At 40.3% G+C, this 19,395-nt stretch overlaps 3 protein-coding genes across 9 annotated transcripts; 1 reads left to right on the top strand and 2 right to left on the bottom strand.

Moving 5' to 3' along the window:
* The first annotated feature begins 880 nt into the window (after positions 1-880).
* On the top strand, positions 881-10,665 carry LOC135626914 (RNA pseudouridine synthase 5-like). Of its 3 annotated transcripts, none has more exons than XM_065132740.1 (16): positions 881-1,050; positions 1,157-1,214; positions 1,306-1,333; positions 1,443-1,489; positions 1,672-1,762; positions 3,704-3,884; positions 4,088-4,175; positions 4,274-4,355; positions 4,514-4,589; positions 4,766-4,833; positions 5,156-5,225; positions 8,520-8,598; positions 8,932-9,025; positions 10,161-10,317; positions 10,423-10,472; positions 10,560-10,665. In XM_065132740.1, the coding sequence occupies exons 1-14, from the start codon at positions 915-917 to the stop codon at positions 10,236-10,238; spliced, it is 1,176 nt and encodes a 391-aa protein (XP_064988812.1). In that variant the 5' UTR covers positions 881-914; the 3' UTR covers positions 10,239-10,317; positions 10,423-10,472; positions 10,560-10,665. The 3 variants fall into 3 exon arrangements, with proteins under 3 accessions (XP_064988812.1, XP_064988813.1, XP_064988811.1); XM_065132741.1 differs by having other exon boundaries at positions 10,574-10,665; XM_065132739.1 differs by lacking the exon at positions 10,560-10,665 and having other exon boundaries at positions 10,423-10,530.
* Positions 10,666-10,954: 289 nt separating this feature from the next.
* LOC135626915 (uncharacterized) lies at positions 10,955-12,602 on the bottom strand. The gene is made up of 2 exons (XM_065132742.1): positions 11,998-12,602; positions 10,955-11,879 (listed from the first exon to the last, which is right to left on the bottom strand). The coding sequence occupies exons 1-2, from the start codon at positions 12,070-12,072 to the stop codon at positions 11,154-11,156; spliced, it is 801 nt and encodes a 266-aa protein (XP_064988814.1). The 5' UTR covers positions 12,073-12,602; the 3' UTR covers positions 10,955-11,153.
* Positions 12,603-17,632: 5,030 nt separating this feature from the next.
* On the bottom strand, positions 17,633-19,141 carry LOC135626917 (transcription factor MYB59-like). 5 transcript variants are annotated; one of them, XM_065132745.1, is made up of 4 exons: positions 18,890-19,125; positions 18,509-18,713; positions 18,231-18,360; positions 17,633-18,167 (listed from the first exon to the last, which is right to left on the bottom strand). In XM_065132745.1, exons 1-4 carry the CDS (start codon positions 18,953-18,955, stop codon positions 17,750-17,752), a joined length of 819 nt encoding a protein of 272 aa, XP_064988817.1. In that variant the 5' UTR covers positions 18,956-19,125; the 3' UTR covers positions 17,633-17,749. The 5 variants fall into 5 exon arrangements, with proteins under 5 accessions (XP_064988817.1, XP_064988816.1, XP_064988821.1 ...); XM_065132744.1 differs by having other exon boundaries at positions 17,633-18,360; positions 18,890-19,141; XM_065132749.1 differs by having other exon boundaries at positions 17,633-18,360; positions 18,451-18,606; positions 18,890-19,138.
* Between the last annotated feature and the right edge of the window lie 254 nt (positions 19,142-19,395).

The following is a 19,395-nucleotide window of genomic DNA, read 5'->3' on the forward strand; positions in this document are numbered from 1 at the left end:
GCATAAATCCAAGATTAACATCCTTGATGAAAGCTCAATCTTACAAGCATATAATAGAAGATCATGATGTAGATAAATATGGAATGATAATTTCATATTCCTTGCATGTTTTAATCCTCAATTAATCTATGATTTGAGGGTCAATCATGATAGTGTCATGAGTACTATATGAGTCGACATGATTGGTCCACTATCGAAGGTGCATGCTCATCCAGGTATCTCTTCCTGATTGATGTGGGAGACTTCGTGAGGTAACATCAGACTGACAAATCAAAAGTTATTCTATTGGTGAGGACTCGGTTCAGGATGGCCATATAGGTAGATCGGGATCTTCTTGAGGTTGGATTGTCCGAGTGTCCTCGGACAACCAACCATCCTATAAAACTATATAATACGCCTGCGCCGGAGGTTACCCAACATCGCAACTCCGATGCTTAAGCCGGCAAAGGAGAGAAGACAATTGTTTAAACAGAAAGACTAAGTCAGCGTGTATAGAGCTCAGTGTGTATAAAGATATCTTTTTATAATAAATTATTTAATCAATGGTTGAGTTAGGAAAGCGTAATAATATCATTTAAGAAATACAAATGATATAAGCCTCATCCGATTTCTTTTCATCGATTCCATCAGATCAAATCAAGTGACTCGACAGATCGCTGGTACATGCAAAAGCGAAAAAGGTCAACCAGCCATCAGCGTTGTTTTCGGGTCGGATTCGAGGATTATGCGGACGCAGCCCGAGAAGCTTACGGATCTAAAGGAACGAGAACCATGCCCCAAATTTAAAGTCGGATTCAAGTGGGACATTGGGTCCCATCCGATACAAACGCTTATTGGATCCAAATTGAGGATCAACCCGCGCCCGCTAACCCCTTTTCAAGCCCTTCGAGCCTCCGCTGCGTCGCGGCGCTCGGATGGCGGCAGTCACCACCGGCCATCATTCTTCGCCTCCGCTGCCACCGCAGCCGCCTCTCTATTCCTTCGGCGTACCGTGGCCTGACCTCAACGAGGGTTTGCTATACACCGACGTAGTCCGATCCACCGGCAATGGTTTCAATCTCGCATTCTTCGACTTCCTTCCTTTGCCGCTCCTTGGTGCTATGGATTTCTTCTAAAGTTCTTGTTTCGTTTCTTTTGTTCACTTCGATTCGAATAGCTACGACTCTGATTGAGTTCTACTCTTCCAAGTACAAGAACTCGGCTCCTTTGCAAGGGTTTGTCGGACGTCGAAACCCTACTCGTATCTTCTCTTTGTCCTATTGTTTTGGGATCGGGGCTAATATGTTTTCATCTATTCTTGGGCAGCTGGCTTCAAAGAATTCGCAATCGCCAGGTTTTGGTGACCTTCCCATCGTTATTTCAATTGATTCGATTTTCTGTTTCTTTTGCATTAAAAGTATTTCTATTATGTTTGATTTTTTGTTCAATCCTTTGGCTTCCAGATAACAGTTGATGGTGTAGTAGTAACGGATCCCTGTTTCGCACTCAGGTAATTATTCTTTACCACTTTCCTTCTTGATTTATGATCCATTTTAGGCTTGCAGAGAAGCATCTATCCTCTTGAGTACTGCCATTTACCAAGGAAATATGATTCGTTCTTTTTTTGTGAGTACATACATGCGTGTTCCTGAAGATTAGTTAATAATTTCACTCATGACCTTACTTGTTTAGAGATGGTGCTGAAGTTGTTTATCATCGTCTTCCTTGGAAGGAGCCTTTTGCGCCTTACTTGCTAGAAGTTCTTTATGAAGATAACGACATGGTGAGCACTTCCAAAGTTTTATAAGAGAGTAAATTTGATAAGTTAAACTAGTATTTTTTTTCCTGAATTGTGGGTAAAAATTAACTGGTAACTTTTTGATCAACTCTACCCTGATTGCGCTAGTATATTCTGATGACAAATGCACTGTTGAAGCTGGAAGCTCATTGGGATCTGGAATCGGTCAAGATCATTGTGCTCATGTTGATAATGAGATTGCAAGACTTAATGCACAAGAAATCATAAATGATAAAGGGGCAGTAGTAAATGAGCGATAGGTGTGGCTGTTTTTGAACCATGTTCTTTTCTTCTTGGATTGTCATGCAGACATGGCTATTGAAATGAATTAGTGTCACTTGTGTGGTATTATTATTTCTGATAGCTGTCAGATTTGTCATATGCTGGAGTAGGTTTAACAAAAGAAAGATATGTGTTCTCCTTTCTACTAAAGAGAACAAGGATATCTTTTCCTCCAACAAAAGAATTTATGTATAAGAGCTTTCATATACCCAGCACCATAGCAGCAGCAGCAACAACAACAGTTCCAAATAAGAGCCCTAATGTCATATACAAATTAAATAAGCTGCTTATTCTTTATGATTTAGAGTTAGATTGGATCAAGAGTCTTATTAGGAAAAGCATAAGATAGAATTCTGGAATATTGGATAGCAAAGAGGGTATAGGTTATGGTTGATGGGTCTTAGAAGTAACCTTGATCTTGTGAAATCATAGAATGAGTAATTGATGAGTGTTGTATTATGAAGTCATGTTTGGCTGCCATGCATCCATCCTCACCTCGTTATAATCTCTTTTCTGATCTCCATGTATTCCTTTGATTCTTCTGTGTGTTAGATTTAATTAATTATCCCTGTTCCTGAATAAACTTGTGTTCATTGAATTTGTTTAGATCTGATTGTTCTTGCTTGCTATTGATAATAATCAGTGCAGCCATGTGAGCCCTTCCAAGTTCATTTGAACTTAGTTCTGTTTTTAACTTTGTTTTTCATATACGTCCAGTAATATATGCTTGGGTTTTGAAGTTGTGATCATTGGATTTTCCTTGATATCTGATAAGCAGTACTCCCAACTGTTTCATATGCTGTTAAGAGGTGCTTTTATTGCTGGTTATTGAATGAGGCATTTGTAGATCTAGTTTCTTGTTGCTTCCTGGACTAAAACAAGTACCTATCTTTCTTTCTATAAACAATATTTATTTTTGTCTTTGATAATTTTGGCGACAAGGCAGTTAGCCATAAAGTGTAACAGGTCTTATGATGTGCTGTGCAAACAAAACTTGTGAAATGTCAGCATATCAATTGAGTATTTATAGACATTTCCAATCACATGCCTAGCCCTTACAGGTGATGATGTGCACAGGTCTTGTTGTTGGATGTTGAGCATGTACTCATGCGATAGTAAATTAATCAATAGAGAAATCATTTTGTTTTCTGAGTTGTTCTATAACTATTGGAGTTCTGATTTCTGGTTTGAGTTGTAGCTTCTGTATTAAATTGAGAGTAATTGTTGAGGACACTAGTACTAACTTCAATGAATCATTAATGTTTCCAAAGATTAGCTCAGAAAGTAGCAGCTTTACATTCAATTGACCTCTAAAGGATGGAGATGTCATCTGCTACTCTGGTTTGGAGTATGCTCCAACATCCAACAGGAGTTTCACTTATGATGGCATTAGTTGGTTGCAACAAATGAGGGAATGTAGAGTTACTAATAATTAACCCTCAATGAGTTAGAACTACATATTGAATAAATATAAAAGGCATGAATGCTTCTCCTGTGCAGTTGATTTATCACAAGAGAGGAAATTGTCATGATGCTCATTTTAAACCATCTTTGGTACAACATTGAGCAACTATGTTGATTAGAGAAATTGGAACTTTGAGATATGAGGAGATCTATTAATTATAAATTCCTTTTTTTGCTTAGGTTGCTATAAATAAACCTTCTGGTCTGCAAGTTTTACCTGGAGGACTTTTTCAGCAACGAACAGTTTTAATGCAGCTCCAATGGAAAGAATGGAATAAAGTTTCATCTGATTGTTCCAAGAGACGAATGACTCAAGAAACACATCCTGTGCCTGTACATCGCTTAGGGAGGGGCACGTCAGGTTTGGTTTAGTAGCTTGTACCTGTACCTTTTAGACGAATTTATAAAGTATTTTGATTCTAATTCTATGTTTCTTTTTGTTCGAATGATCTCAAATAAAAATGAACCACAGTCAAGTTCTACCTTTATTATTGTTCTAGTCTCCGTTGTCAGTTGAAATCAGGTTTTTAATTTAGTTTCTTAAGAATTGTTGCTGCACTTCAGGTATATTACTTTGTGCAAAGACAAAACTTGCTAAGACTCGTCTTTCAGCTTATTTGGCTAATGGCACTGCATTTGCGGGAGATGATGGGTTAAGCAGATCTTTTTTTTATGGATTTATGGTTTGCATTTCTAGAATTTTTTTTCTAGTTACATGTGTTCTTATATCATGGAGTATTGCACTTGTAGAGGCGAAATGGAGCTTAGCAAAGCACGAAGAATCTCAAAAGTTTATCGAGCATTAGTTGCAGGTGTAATTGAAAGAGATGAGGTAAAGTCTTTCCTTGTGGGCTTGAACATTCCTACAAGATTTATTTCCCTAGACTAATCGATTGAGACAAGAGTCCAGTTCCAAATTACAATTTTGCTTAGGTTGTAAATTATTTCATGCTTTTTCTTATATTTTGGACAGTTCCTTTTCCATTTCAGTTTGTAATCAAGCAGCCGATCGGAACAATGCATTATCCTGGAGTAGCAAAGGGGCTATATGTAGCTTCTTCATCAGGTTATTTATCTTTCTAATCCTTATTTGATTCTCGTTATGTAGGAAACAAGTTTATGTTTCTCTATGTTTTGAAACAATATAGTCTGTCAAAGGGGGTATTTTTATGTCCTAGTTCTATAGTCTTGTCAGAAATATGTATACATATTATTGTTCATTGTAAATTGATTTTAATCCAGGGAAGCCAGCACTTAGCAAAGTGCAAGTTCTTGAGAGAGATGCTCAGAGAAACCAAGCGGTGGTCCAGGTATATTGGTTGGTGTGTTATGATATTTGATGTTTCTTATAATTTCTTTTTGTTCTATCCTCCAACATCAAGAATAATTATATTAATCTATTAGAACTACATGTGGAGAGGTTTAGTAACTCTTTTGTTAATTCCCTTTTATGTTTTAACATTCATTTGTGATGGCTGTCCAGTTTTATTTCTGGACTTCTTTTCATCTTATTTCTTTCCTTTTATCATTCTTCTCACATCAGAATCATAGTGCATATAAAGAAGCTAAATGGTTTCACAATTGGGATAACAAATGTTTGTCATTTGTTTGGCACTATGCCTTCATTAATAGGTTGAAATACATTCTGGAAGACCACATCAAATCCGAATCCACCTTGCATTTGCGGGGCATCCTCTTATAGGTAAGTTCATGTAGAGTTTTGTTTAAAGTAAAAGAGATTTAGTCATTTGTTCTTCCTTTTTCCAAGTTTCTTATATCAGCCACTTAAATAGGAGAAATACTGTTTGCATGCAACAGATGATCATATTTGGACAATCTGTTATAACTTTATCTGTTAGTTTTTGGTGTATATGTTATACGGATTTCAGTTTACAGCAAAGAGGCATGCTAATAGTTCCATTCAAGGTTTGCCTTATCGGTCCGAACCGGCATGCCTACCCGACAACGACACGAAACATGCCACCCCATACCGATGTGCCGAGTGTGGGCACGATGGCATAGAAAAAAAGGCTAAAAATTGCTCCGAAATTACCTGAAAAATAGAAGAAGAAAAAAACTTAGATTAGGGTTTTTATGTTGGAAATAAATATAAATTTAGTATAATTTCAGCAAAAAATTATAAATTAAGAAATAATAGTAGCATATATCTTTTTCAGGTTTCGAGGAGTGGCTTTGTGGCACGTTCCAGATCGTCCTTCTATTGATATTGAATTATCTAGAAAAATAATTTAAATTGTTAGATTTTGAGTTAAACTTTAAGATTTATAAATGGATCGATCGATGGATATACCTAGTTCTACCACCAAAAAGTATGACGAGACTCCATGAGCAATAGATCGAGGTCCTCAATCCTATGTATATGTGTATCAATATGATGTTTGATGGACCCAATCCTGAAATTGATCTCATGACATATTATACTAATATATTGTATGTCATTGGTGCATCAATGTGGTGATGGTTATAGTCTAATCGTTGTGAACCACATGTGTATGAGGCGGCTCCTGAGGCAAATACGATTATGACATGTATTGATGCAGAGGTTGGAGAATGTCGGAAGTTTTACTTTCACTACTAATCTATTGCTTCATATCATAAGATCGATTACCATATTGCTGCTTAGAGAAGAATGACCAACTATCACCATACTGTTGTTAGTCATAAGATTCTCCATAATACGATGGTTGGAAATACGACGAGCTCCGCTTTGTGTCTATATCATGTAGGCTCTGTCAAATTTGCTCTAAATAATCTACTACCTCCCCATTCCCTTTTTGTGTATAAACTTGACCGGTGCCTCATCAAGCTCCATAATCTGAATCTTGGGTAGTGTGTGTAAAATACTGCTCCTACGTTCATAAACCACCTTCAAATTGTGTAGACGTGACCATCGACTCCTAGGCGTCGCTGCCATCGTCGATTGAGGCATTGTCGTCCACGTCATTGTCATGTCTACAGACTGGGTGGGTTGCTGAATGCGATTGAGAATGTGCCTTATCGTCCGACTCAATTCTTTCCAGTGTTGTGACTGATGCTATTGCCTTTGCATGTTGGGCGGACTACTGTGACGGTTGGGTGTCTCTAGTTCCTCGAGTAGTCTGACTCGATGTTGTCTAACTCTTTCCGTCACGCTCTGGCCGAAGGGGATCTTCCTCGGGATCTTCCTCCTGTTGGGGATGTGCAAATGTGAGAAAAAGAAAAAGATGCGAGTAAGAAAGAGATTGAGAGAGTAGAATAGTTTGAGAGAGTGAAATGGGGGTGAATGAGGGGGTATAAAGGGTTTAAAAACTCTTAGATCTGGTTTAAACTATCAAACTGACCATTTGAATTCAACAAATCCTAACTCTTCATCAGTAACGGGTGTAATCTGATCGTTCCGCTCAGTATAGACCCTGTATCGCCCGATATAGGGTCCCTTGTTATGGACCGCCCAGAACAGGGTAGTCCGCGTGCTGATCCCTTGTCGGATTAGCATGTACCGCTTGTACCACCTGGTACAGGGTGGCAGGGCAAACCTGGTTCCGTATCAGTGTAGGTGCTGGTTACTGAGTGCTATGTTCATATGCCCCTGATATGGTACGAACCACATGCTTATATATTAGGGAGCCCTGTGCTGATGCATTATGAACCATCATGAACTGCTACGCATTATTTGTGTATATTTTTGGGTGAAAAGGAGCTGCAAATATAACTTAGTTAATCTATGGCAACATAATCGAGGTACATCAAAGGATCAATCTGGCTCTTAACCTCTGTTAACATGATCAGGATGTAGATAGTAAAAGGGTTTCTGTACACTACAATGGTGACAGAAGCTACTATTTCAGTGTTGGTTTCAATATGGATTTGTCTAATGTGTCTTGTCGTAGCCCCTTTGGCACCCTCTTCAATAGCAGAGCTTCAGAGGTTACCAGGAATCTGTGATGAGTATCATTAGGTTAGATTATAGAAGAACCTACTATAAACCCTGGTGACTGATATAATCTGGTGCAAGTAAGAAGCTACAAATTTCTATGTATTATTCTAATGCATATAGAAACTCTACTAGATAGAAAATTACGGATTCTATCTTATGACAACTATAGAAGTTCTTGTTTGCATATTAGTAAATGTTTTCTTTTCATGAGGAAAATATACCATATAGAAAAATGAATTCTTGTTGCAGCATTACGGGTGCATGCTGATAACTTGCTGGTATTAAATGTGTTGGTGCCATGTCATGCTCATACTTCAAAATATGGCTGCAATATAAGGTTGTCAAAGTATTGCATAATGTATATGCAATAATGTGGCTGCATATGTGTGGCTTGTATCAAATTATAAGTGCAATACACAATTAAGTGTTAAGTGTAAACAATGAAATATATTGTTAAGTCTAAATAATAAATATGTAAATAAGTTTAGATCAAGTTAGAAACGAATATATATATATATATATATATATATATATATATATATATATATATATATTCATTTAAGAAGCAATTTATGTGATAAATTATAAGAATCTAATAAAGCTGTGTGATAAGATATATTGTCAGGAACCAAATTTTATGGTATTAAAATAACATGGCAGTGAAATAATGTTAGTGAGGAAAACACAGATAGGATACTAATGTATAGATAATAAAACAAAATGGATTATAATAATATTGATGAAGCATAAAGCATACATGTGACTGCATTTCATATTTATGTGGTGGACTACATCTGCAGATGTATTTTCATGTCTGTGTGGATGGCATAAGTGGCCACACAATTGCCAGTTCTGGAGTTGGTATTTCTCCGTAATTATTGTTTACATGTGCTCATGAAATATTTTGTTTCTCCATGAGTAGCTTTCCTTTTTTTTCACTATTGATCTGTACTTGAAATTATTATGCTACATAAGACGCTCGAATTCAGGCATAAATATTTTCATTATTGTAACATGAATTTGACATAGTTGGCTTTTTAATCCTTTCCATTTAAACAGGTGATCCTCTTTATGATATTGGTGGGCAACCTAAAGCTTTTGAGCCAGAGTCTTCATGTGATTGTGCTGCAGATGATGGGTATATCAGTCTATTTTCTAATAGCATTGTGATAAACTGAAAAGATTTTCAATTAAATGGTATAATCTGTATTGTTGTGTGGGTCACATGTTGCCCAAATAAATGAAAGATTATACATTAACATAATCATTGATCCTTTTTTAACGGTTCCAAGAATTTGTGACTTAGGCAGGATGTTTTTTAACAACTCATCATTAGTTTAAATACTATTTCTAAACTGTTAATTGACATTTTTCCTCCATTCAAATCAAGATATCTTTGTTTGCATCCTATGTATTTTTGAAGAAATATTTAACTCTTGTCTTGATTTCACTACTATTATTCCACTTTCAGAGGTTATCAGAAGCCAATTCAAGCTGTACCTGGAGATTGTGGCTATTACTTGCATGCATATCAACTTTTCCTTTCTCATCCGGTCACAAATAAGGTAACTGTTGAATTATGTCTTTTGGGCATTTAGTAGCTTGAAGATAATTTTCATGGTTTGAGTAACACATTCTTCATCTGGAACTAGGTGTCATTTGTAGCTTGAAAAGAACTCAAAACACGCTGCACTATAGAAGTTTTGCTTGTGAATGAGGTTGTACACAATAATTATACTGTCATATACCAAGATGATTTAGAAATAAATCCAATACTAGTTTACATGATATAGTGGAATATATGTGGGAAGGAATCCGACACTGGTACATGCCTTGGTCATGAACCTTGTCAAAATAGATATGATACAGTGCAATAATTCATATTTGGCTACCTTGGGTAGCCTGGTACATTTCCAGACATTACCAAGGCTTAGCAGGGTTCAACACAGGAAATTGTTTAGATTGTGTGGAACCAAGGTTGGAACATGGTTAGACCAGCATGGCTCTGTAGGGTGAGCATGGCAAACTGTGGTTATTATGTCCAACCAGAATTTGTGAGAATGGCATAGCTGTGCAAGGCGCAGCACATTAAAGTGCATAGTGTCGACCGAGGGTTTGCACGTGGCCAGGCATATTTGATGTTTTGCATATCCATTCTTGATTTCAGAAATGATGTTTTTCGTTTATTGCACTTTGAAAATTAGGGAAAGCATCACATTGAAAGAAACTGCATTAGTTATTTGAGAAGTTCGATAAGTTAAAAAAAAAAAAAAAGAGGTGTAAAATTAAGCTAACTCATTGGTTCATTATGATTTTGTTTCATCCAAGATTTATGGCATGCGATGCTTAATAGATGGCGTACCTCTGATTTATCATTTAGGATTGACAATCATGTGGTAACCATATCCAGACAATTTTTTTTCTCTAATTGAGTGAATAAAATAAGGAACCGCAACATTTCTGAAAATATATATTGTCAGCAACCGAATCTACCTGACTTTGCAATTGTACCCCATCTATTCTGAGACATTTGTTTGAAGTGGTTATGTTGATTATTTGATATTAAGCTAAAATCAAGCAGTTAAGTTTTCCCCTATTTTGAGACTTTGATTCATTTTTCGATGATTTCTAATGCTAGTCAGATAGAAATCACGAGATCTAACTTATCTGCGTTGGTTTGTTCATGTGGTCTTTCATCAGAGAATAGAAATTACTGCTTCGCTGCCACCCATCCTCCAAACACAAGAAGAACGGGATCAAGAAAACCTGCAGAGATAGCCATGCAACCACTGCTGCTGTTGAGGAAGGATCATGTTTTTTATTGTATAACTTACCATTTGTAACAATCCCTCAATAGGTATGTTCCGTATGTGCTTTTTTACATCATATCTATCCAACTTGTTCATGCTGCCATACTAATCAGACTTGCCTCCCTTTTGCTCCCTGGTTTTTGGTCTTGCAGGCTAAGTGAGCTTAGAGACGTGTTTTTTATCTCTCGGAAAGGTTGCGTGTGTGCGTCTTTCTCTCTCTCTACTCTAATAAATTGAAATGTATCCGTTCTTTTGGAGTATTGTGGTTGTGACTTCTGGTCCATGTAAGCTATGTGTGTGCAGCAACCCACATGGCAACGGAACGTGGCATGATCATTACTCGTGGATGATGATGGGGTTGGACCATTCGACCACCAAATGGGGCGCTTCATCCACTCCTTTGTCGTCCCACCGACCACGCCACTTTGACCAGCGTGTCGTGTCCCTTCGCCTTCGCCGCCGAGAGGTCACGACGCTGCTCTTCCGCATTATTAGTTATAGTTATGTGAAGCTAATCTCTCTCCAGAAATCAACAACTTCCCAAATATTAATCGATGATATATTTTCTTAAGGTATATGATAACAACAGAACAGCTCCTCGTCGGGGCCAACTAATCCTCGTTTCGGCGCAACCTACGAAATCAATGCCCCTCTTCGGATTTCCAAGGTATAGAATTAAGCATCTAAATTGAAATTTCCACTTTACGAGAAAACTTTATAGCATCGGTAAGCCAGAAAGCACGGTCGACGACATGAAGAAACCAACTCCTGCCATTTACATCATAAACATTATATATATATGTATATATAATAAGCTGAAGACTAGTGCCTCCTAACCAGAACTGGATCTAAGCTACTTGGAAAGCCATTGTCATCATCTCCTTCACGTACATTGAGTCTTTTGCCTCTTCACATTCCAGGTGTCGTAGCTTCCCATGCATGGGGAGGCCATCGTCCTCTTCGTCGTGAACGAGCCTGTGCCACCTGATATGTTCAGCACCGCAGAGTTGATCTGATCGGGTACGATCTTTTCGTCGAACAGCGACGCGTTGTGAAGTCTGACAGCAGCCACCGGGGGAACTTGAAATTGTTGCAGCGGCGGAGGATTGCGCCACTGGGGGAGCGGCCCTGCGAGGAGAACCGTCTGCAGCAGAGGGCCTGCTTCCAGTACAGCTTGCAGCAGCTTCCCCTTCCGCGGGAGCGGTCTCTTCATCGCAAGGCCGTCGATTATGGCGGAAGCCCGGTCGTACTTTTGCTGCTGCGGGACGCCCATGTTGATGCTCGGCAGTTCAGGGGAACCAGGAGATGCGCCGCCGCGGCCGTAGGAATGATGGTTGGGAGTCGCCGAGAGGCTGTCGGACTCGGTCACGCTGCAGCTCCCTCGAGTCTGGGTGGGGGAGTACTCCCCCGTGTTAGGCTGCGAGATCTTGCTGAGCAGAAGCTGAAGTTGATCCCTGGCCACATCTCTCTCGTGGGCGATCACTTGGAGGAGGCGGATCAACTGATCGATGTTCTCCGCCCTCTTCCGTATCTCCTCCTTGGCGTTGGCCCGCAGCGCTTCCAGCTCCGAGGTGGTGCACAGAAGCTTGTGCTTCAATTCCTCCATGCTCTGCTCGAAGAAAGCAAGCACAGCAAAGAAATCCGTAAGGCAACAACTCATCCTTCATCTACGGCAGTCGGCAAGCAAACTCCATGGAAGAAGACCTGGCAGAGAGAGACGTACTGACCTCATGAAAACCCCAGACGGAAGGAAAGCCAGCATCCATGGTGACCGCTTCGAGAGTCCAATGATCCAAACCCATCCCCGGCAGGATCTACAAAAGCACCGGCCTCCTATGGGACCTTCGATTTGCAGGGGGAGGAGGGGGAAGAGAAGATAAAGACTCCTACTACTACTACTTCTCAGAAAGGGAGGAAGGGAAGAGGAGAGAGGAGGGATTCTTGTGTTGCTATTTGAAATGGGAGATAAAAGGTAATGGGAGGTTGCCATCCAATGATCCTTATATAGATGAACTCAGGATTCCACTCCGTCCTTTAAGGCTGCCTGTCCCACGAGTGTGACCCTCTCTCTACAACTATGGACCCGAATACATGGCAGGAGGCAAAGCCTTCGTAAAGAAACCCAGTATTCTCTGTGGGATATGATGGGATCGTAAATAGATTCCCCACACACAGCATTTTGACATGGCATTATGATGGCCGCCATAACAAGCCCGAGAGAGGGTGGTGGAGTTGGCGTACCACCGTCTTCCCATACGGCAGAATGGGACGCGGACTTCATGTCTATCCACCGTATACTTCTTTTTGACTGCTTGGTGTTGTCATGCATCCCAAGGATTGATTTGATGGTGGTGGACAGCAGCATTTGTATGTTGTTGCTCCGGTAGCCATCAATTTAGTGTTGCCATAATTCTTCTTTGCCTGTGTTTTCTATAATAAAACGTGAAACACAATTTTTGTTTCTCTCATTAGCTCATTGATTAGATGAGTGCGAGTAGTCCATGGTTACTTGCATAAATCATGTTTCTATCTACTGGCTTAAGTTTTTAGACGAATAATATTTAAGAATCGATAATTGTTAATCTCGAAAGCTAAACTAATAATTTATTTTGGTATCATAATAGTAATTATGAAAGATCAATGCCTGGCTTCTAGAAGAATTTTAATCGAGAAAAAAATAAATGAACAGAAACAAGGAATTCCTTGAGTTGACCTGTGTATTCACTGTGCATTTCTTTTCCTCGGGTCTCTACATAGCCAATACTACTAGATCACAATAAAGAAGCAATTCAACGCACAGAAACAGAGAGAGAGAGAGAGTTCAATACGAAATGTTTTCTTGTGGTTGATGTCGTTGGCGTTGGATCCTTGAGGAAGGAAGAGACCTCAAGGAAGCCGACAAGATGCGTGGGAGAGCGCAGCATGTGGGTGTAGGGAAGTAAGGGTAGGGCTCTCGCCATGGCTTTGCTTTTGTTTATGTGGGACAAGCGGCGGATGCAACACATAAGATGAGAAAGAGAGAAAGAGAAAGAGAGAGAGAGAGCACAGGCACCGGGTAGGGTGGGGTGTACTTTTATTCGTTTGTCTTAGGGCTTCCGGTGGGGGACACCGGTTGATGTGTAAGTGTGAGGGGAGGTGGAGTGCGGTGTGGGAAGAGGACAAGCTTCGTGAGACATCAATATCCGGGGGGGTCTTGTTCATTGGATCTCACCATGCTTGCCTTGGCTCTCTCTCTCTCTCTCTCTCTCTCTCTCTCTCTCTCTCATATTTTATGGGGTCTTGGATGTGGGCGCCGGTGTTGCACCTTCCCTATGTCTCTTGTGGGTTACTATTCTCGGCTGTGGGCAGGATGATGATGAGGTGGTGGAGGAGGTTTAACATTCTGCATTTCACCATTTCTAGGTTTAAAAAAATCAAAAAGTTAGTCATTGTTTCTTAGTTCTATTATGAATTCTATTATTCATTATAAACAATAATTCATCTGAATCTATTTGTTCGTATCGATTTATCAGAATCCAATCTTATCCTTTTTTTCTCATGTTTTTTTCTGATTAATCTAGTAGATCAAACAGAAAGGAAAGGAACACAACAACATCTCACGAAGAGAAGATGAAGAACATGAAGAACTGGTCCACTGCATTGGGCTTACGATCACCCTGAAGGTGGCCACATCACCCCTGCACCCAATTAAAGAGACGCCGAGTGGGACCCCACACACACACACACGCACGCACGCTTCCCATGGACCCCACATCGCTCGCGGAGACCCGGCGCTGCGGTCGACCGGAGAGGGGACGCCTTCCGCTGCCTCGCCAAATTTAACCTCCCAACCGCTTTACCCGTCGACCTAATCATGCCACCCACAGCCCTCACGATATAATACCGCCACCTCGAGGCGGAGACAAACGCGTTTACGTATCATTTCGACGTGCAGCCCTACCATTTCTTTTTTGGCTCCTAAAAAGCCTACGTTATAAATATGTTTTTGGATTCTTACATGAGGCACTCCGGTGACCGTCCGGTGGGGCCCCGAGGTTGGCTTGTGGGTGGGGTGAGCGTTTTGAGCATAATTAATGGGTGGGCAGCGGTACACGTCTTAATCATGAGGCGGCGCGATGTATGCGGTTGTCCGCTTCCGGGATCACATGGGAGAGGATTAGATGCGCCCCATGTGGGCTCGTCCAATAGCATCCAGCCACGTACCCCCTACCCCCTGCGGCGCGCAACCGGACAAAAAGGGGGCGGGCGGGGCATCACACGCGTCGAGACGACCGGATTCTGCGGCACGTGCGCGGCCGGATCCGGCAGCACGTGCCCCGCCGTTGAAGCGCGGCTGCGTCGTATTTATTATGCTGCATTGGTTCGGCCGGTCCGACCGTCCCCAACCGCAAAAAAAACCGGAAAATAGACACTTAATTGATCCAATCAAAATATTTATTGTTTATTTGATGCTAAGAACTGTGCTCAGCTCATCTATCTTTTTCTTTTCTCATGTTGTTCTTAAGTAATCTTTTGTGTTTATTTGTTGGATTCGTCTTCTAACCCTTAAAATCATTTTTTTTGGGGAGATGGGAGTGATGGTGAACCTGCATAATCCATGGAGGAAGACAAACTCAACGCCTCTGATGGATCGTTCAGCCCATGGGCCTGTTGGGCTTTCCTGAATATATATATATATATATATATATATATATATATATATATATATATATATATATATATATATATATATATATATATATTGGGGACTCCTAGACATTTGTAATTTAGCTTAGTATAATCTTAAATATGTTGGGATCATAAAATATTTTTGGAATTTTGGAGGTAGTATCATCGAAGATCAAAGAATTTTGGAGGTAAAATTATTTTTATATAAAGAAAAAATAATGGTGATAAGTTAAGATTTATTATTAAAAAAATATCTTGTATACCTCTACGTTTTAATATGAGAATTTTACGAAGACAACTAGCAATATAATTTTCTGAATAATAGAAAAAGAGAAAAAGAAAAAGAAATATAGTAATCAGATGATAATGTGAAAAATAAGGATAATTATTATCCTAAAAAAATAATGTTCCTAGAATTAAGGTCTTATTGTCTGTGATGGAATCTTTGGATCGGAAACGCAACTTATGGCTTTGCATCCGTTAAGGTGAGAAAAGAACTCAATTCATTGGTTCGTGCATTATAGAATAAAGTATAAAAAGATATAAAAATAATAAAAATCACAATTGCATTAAATCAAATATGTGACATCATCTGTCCTTCTAAGGAGTTAATATTTTTTATTTGATTTTTTTAAAAAAAATATTTTTCTTTGGTTGATATCGTAGATCGATAATTGTCTATCTTTAAATAGATAAATATTTAACATATTCAAATACCTTTTTTTTTTAATATTTACTTCTGTTTCATCGTTCCCACGAAATAGAGAATATTATTTTCTAGACTTATAATTTATGATTGATTCGTATCTTTTCGATATCACACGAAGTAAATTCAATTCAAATCAAACACAAGACCAAGTTGGAGTTCCTCACCTTCGTGTTGTTATTATTATTATTAGCAGGCAAGTCTGCTTGGGAAGCTGCCGGGAAATTTCGCAAGGGTTAAAATAGGTTCCAAGCCGGAGGAAGTAAAGTACAAAGTTTCGGTAGGAGATAGCGGGCGGTCGCATCTAATCCATCTGCCCAATTCTTAATCACTTATATCAGCCACTCTCCATTCCATCATCCATTGCGAAACAAAAGTGCACGTCATTGTCAATCATTATCATACTACAAAATGTGTGTCAAGACAAGCTAGTCATTGCCAGAGTCCACCACGGGAAGCTTCTTTGCATGAGACTACCATTTGCAACATGGTTTAGGTAAAGGAATACTGTTCGATACCAACGAGTCTAAGCTTTACGAACTATCAGTCACCTCGCGAAATCAATCTCTCTTCTTTACTCTCTCTCTCTTTTTCCTTTTGATGTGATCGATCTTATGTATCAAGTTGCTTGTGCACTAAGACGATCGATCTTGTTTGCATGGAAGAGAGAGGCCTATCTATCTCTCATTCGATCACTGTTTGGGTTACTATGCATCAACAGAAATAGAATTGCGACCTCCGTCTTGTCCGGTGATGAAGCACTAGCTCTAAACTAGTCAGAAGATAATGCTAAGAAAACACAGCAGCAGTTCTACAGCCACTAGAATTACAAGGCCTGAAAGCTTTCGGGTGTGGTGCATTTCCTTATCACTGTTTGTTCTTGGTGGCTGATCGGAACCAGTGTCTCCTATTCCCCAACTTGTCTTTTCTTTTCTGCAACCATGTTCTTCCCCCTAGTTCGACCCCTCGATCCTGTTCCTTCGTCAGAGAGCAGTTCGTGGAAGTCCTTCTCGAGTCTCACTCTGTATCCTCTCACCGTCCGTCTCTTCTCCGAGTAGTATAAGTGGGGACTAAATGAAAGTGCATGCATGGATGCATCAGTTACAGCCATGGTTTTGTGCTGCCAACAAAGGAGTGCCAAACACACTACTACAGACCAGATTTAGCCCAAGCATTGGCTAGTAGCCTTGCTAAGGTTAGGATTAATAGAGGGTTTGGGGATGATTAATGTCTACAACTTTATATCTAAGAATTGAATATTGATATCTAAGGTGGTAAAGGAGCAATTTTATCACTTTCGTTTATCTAAAGAATTTCAAATCATTCGGGCAAATATCGATTTTGCTTTAGTATTTTTAGATTCAAAAAATAAGTATATCGATCATGAAAAGAAACTCTATCTATATCAAAGTTTTGATACACAAAAAAAATAAAAGTTCTTCGATATGCAACAAGTTTTAGTCTTGCTAATTCAAGAGACCATTTTGTTCCTTATATCTTATTATTCTTGATCGTGAAAGATTTTAATTTCTTCTCTAGATATGGACACATAATGTTATGTCGATTAATTATCTATATTTTATATTTTATTATTCTCTCGGTATCACAGTCTTCCTTCCTTTTACGATCTTATTATATGATATTTCGATACGAAGTTTCTTTTGACCTTATTTATTGTTGGGTTTTGTCTTTCCGAATGAAAGCTTAATTATATTGCATCGTGATTTAGTTTTATATTAAAAGTAAAAATTTTAAACGAGTTTATTATTATATATAATTAATAAATATTTTGATCAGTGATTCAAACTCACAAATATCAATGAATATTCTATACTTACTAACATTTACTGAGATAGTTGACATGCTTCTTTTTTTTAATCATCCATATATATACTTTATATCATATTAGGCTATAACATAATTTTTCTGAATTACCATATTCATTTTAGAGGATTTATGCTTCATCAGGATATAAGTATTCCATTCCACAAGCTTGATCTTTATCAAGAGACATTATTATTAGTAAAGCTAGCTTGTGCTACAAACCATCTCAGCAATGGAGAGTCGAAGAGAAAGGATTAACTAAAGCCACTCCTTCTCATTAACTAGTCACTGTAGTGGAAGTCGGAGATCATGAGATCATCCACAGGTAGTACTGTGGCCATCTTGTACTCATCATCTACCTTCCACAGTGACTCAGAGCAGTCCTCCCACATTGGACAGGGCAATGGAGGACATGCCAAACCGCATTCTTCGGCGGTCAACCCACTGACCGAGTCAGCGGCAGCGATCTCGTCCCATATCTCGTCCATGCTGTATACCTTCACCCCTTCACTCTGCACCACACCTTGTGCCGCTGCTGCTGGTGAACACGACGAGGAGGAGGAGGAGGAGGAGGAGGAGGAGGACGACGGGGACGCGCTCCTCTTCCGCTCTTGCGCCTTCCTCCTCATATGCGTCCTCCAGTAGTTCTTGATCTCGTTGTCGGTGCGTCCCGGAAGGCACCGGGCAATCCGAGACCACCTGCGGATCGTACACTGTGTGTTCATATAGTCGGAGGAGGAAGAGTAGGGTTGGAGGCCAAACCTGTTGCCCCACTTGGCGTGGAGTTCGAGCACGAGGTGTTCTTCCTCGGGGGTCATGCGGCCGTGTATGAGGTCGGGGTGAAGGTAGTTGACCCAACGCAACCTGCAGCTCTTCCCTGTCCTGTTAAGACCTACAACACGAAGCCATGCATGCATGCATGCATGCAGGGTTAAGCACGGAACTTCCAAGCATCACACAGGTCCCCCGCCACAGCTCAAACCTGACACCTTGGCCAAGCAATCCCACCGACGCTCACCGAACAAGCGCACAAAGCGTACCAGTAGCGAGTCCTCCTGCTCCGTCCACGGCCCCTTCCGTATCTCCTCCGCCTTGGGCGCCATAGCTAACCTCGCCCTTCTTCTCCCGTCGTCTTCCCCTGCTTTCACATATATAGACGGAGGTGATGTCATGGCTGATTCCTGCACTCGTCTGATTCCATGGCGGCAGCTCGTTAACCTCTAGTGGATAGTGGATGCTAATCCACTGCATGATTTTGGAGGCGCCTTTAGCTTGCTAATATATTTGTGGATCGTGGAAGCCACAAACTAGAGGCCAATCACCCAGCACCATCCTCATGTTGCAGTGCCGAGTGCTGACTAATATAGCCATTTCTCGACTCAGAAGAAGTTGGTTTCGCCCTATCATAATCGATGCCGTACCTGTTCTTTAGCTCCACTGTCCGCGTCAATCTTCGGAGCTCCACTCGAGGGACTTGCTACGTACATCAACTTCCATTGGCAGCCAGCAGCTGTAAGCTCGAGCTCGCCGGGTACGATGGTTGCACTGCGTTCATCTTGTTGAGCTCTCTGCAGACATCAACATCCCTAAATAAGATCGGAGGCCGCCGATCGCGTCAAACGACCGTACTGAATCGTGTCAACATCCCGGAGTTTTAGTGCGTGCACCGACTCGAAGGAAACGATAGAACTGGAGAGTGCCATGACTGCGAGGTTGACACGCTACCTAAACCGTAGAATATTCTGTGAACGCCAAAGCAATGGAACTCTCGAGCCTCCAAAGATCCAAAAGATGAGGCGGCATGACGTGGAAGTCACCATTCCAATTAGATGTCGGACTTCCTTGTCTGCGTCCGGAGACATGGTACGCTCATCATCTAGAAGTCAGACCTCGATTCCACGTTCAGAAATGTCGATCCAGTCCATGA

This window comes from Musa acuminata, chromosome BXJ2-11, assembly GCF_036884655.1.
Source record: "Musa acuminata AAA Group cultivar baxijiao chromosome BXJ2-11, Cavendish_Baxijiao_AAA, whole genome shotgun sequence".
In the NCBI taxonomy this organism is placed as follows: Eukaryota; Viridiplantae; Streptophyta; class Magnoliopsida; order Zingiberales; family Musaceae; genus Musa; species Musa acuminata.

Coding starts and splice junctions, on each gene's coding strand:
- LOC135626914 (XM_065132740.1), top strand. CDS start 915: ATGGCGGCAGTCACCACCGGCCATCATTCTTCGCCTCCGCTGCCACCG. Junction 4,176..4,273: donor GCATTTGCGGGAGATGATGG/GTTAAGCAGATC, acceptor TTGCACTTGTAG/AGGCGAAATGGAGCTTAGCA. Junction 4,356..4,513: donor GTGTAATTGAAAGAGATGAG/GTAAAGTCTTTC, acceptor TTTCCATTTCAG/TTTGTAATCAAGCAGCCGAT.
- LOC135626915 (XM_065132742.1), bottom strand. CDS start 12,072: ATGGGTTTGGATCATTGGACTCTCGAAGCGGTCACCATGGATGCTGGC. Junction 11,880..11,997: donor CCGTCTGGGGTTTTCATGAG/GTCAGTACGTCT, acceptor TTCTTCGAGCAG/AGCATGGAGGAATTGAAGCA.
- LOC135626917 (XM_065132744.1), bottom strand. CDS start 18,955: ATGTACGTAGCAAGTCCCTCGAGTGGAGCTCCGAAGATTGACGCGGAC. Junction 18,714..18,889: donor ACAGTGGAGCTAAAGAACAG/GTACGGCATCGA, acceptor AAAATCATGCAG/TGGATTAGCATCCACTATCC. Junction 18,361..18,508: donor AGCAGGAGGACTCGCTACTG/GTACGCTTTGTG, acceptor TTCGTGTTGTAG/GTCTTAACAGGACAGGGAAG.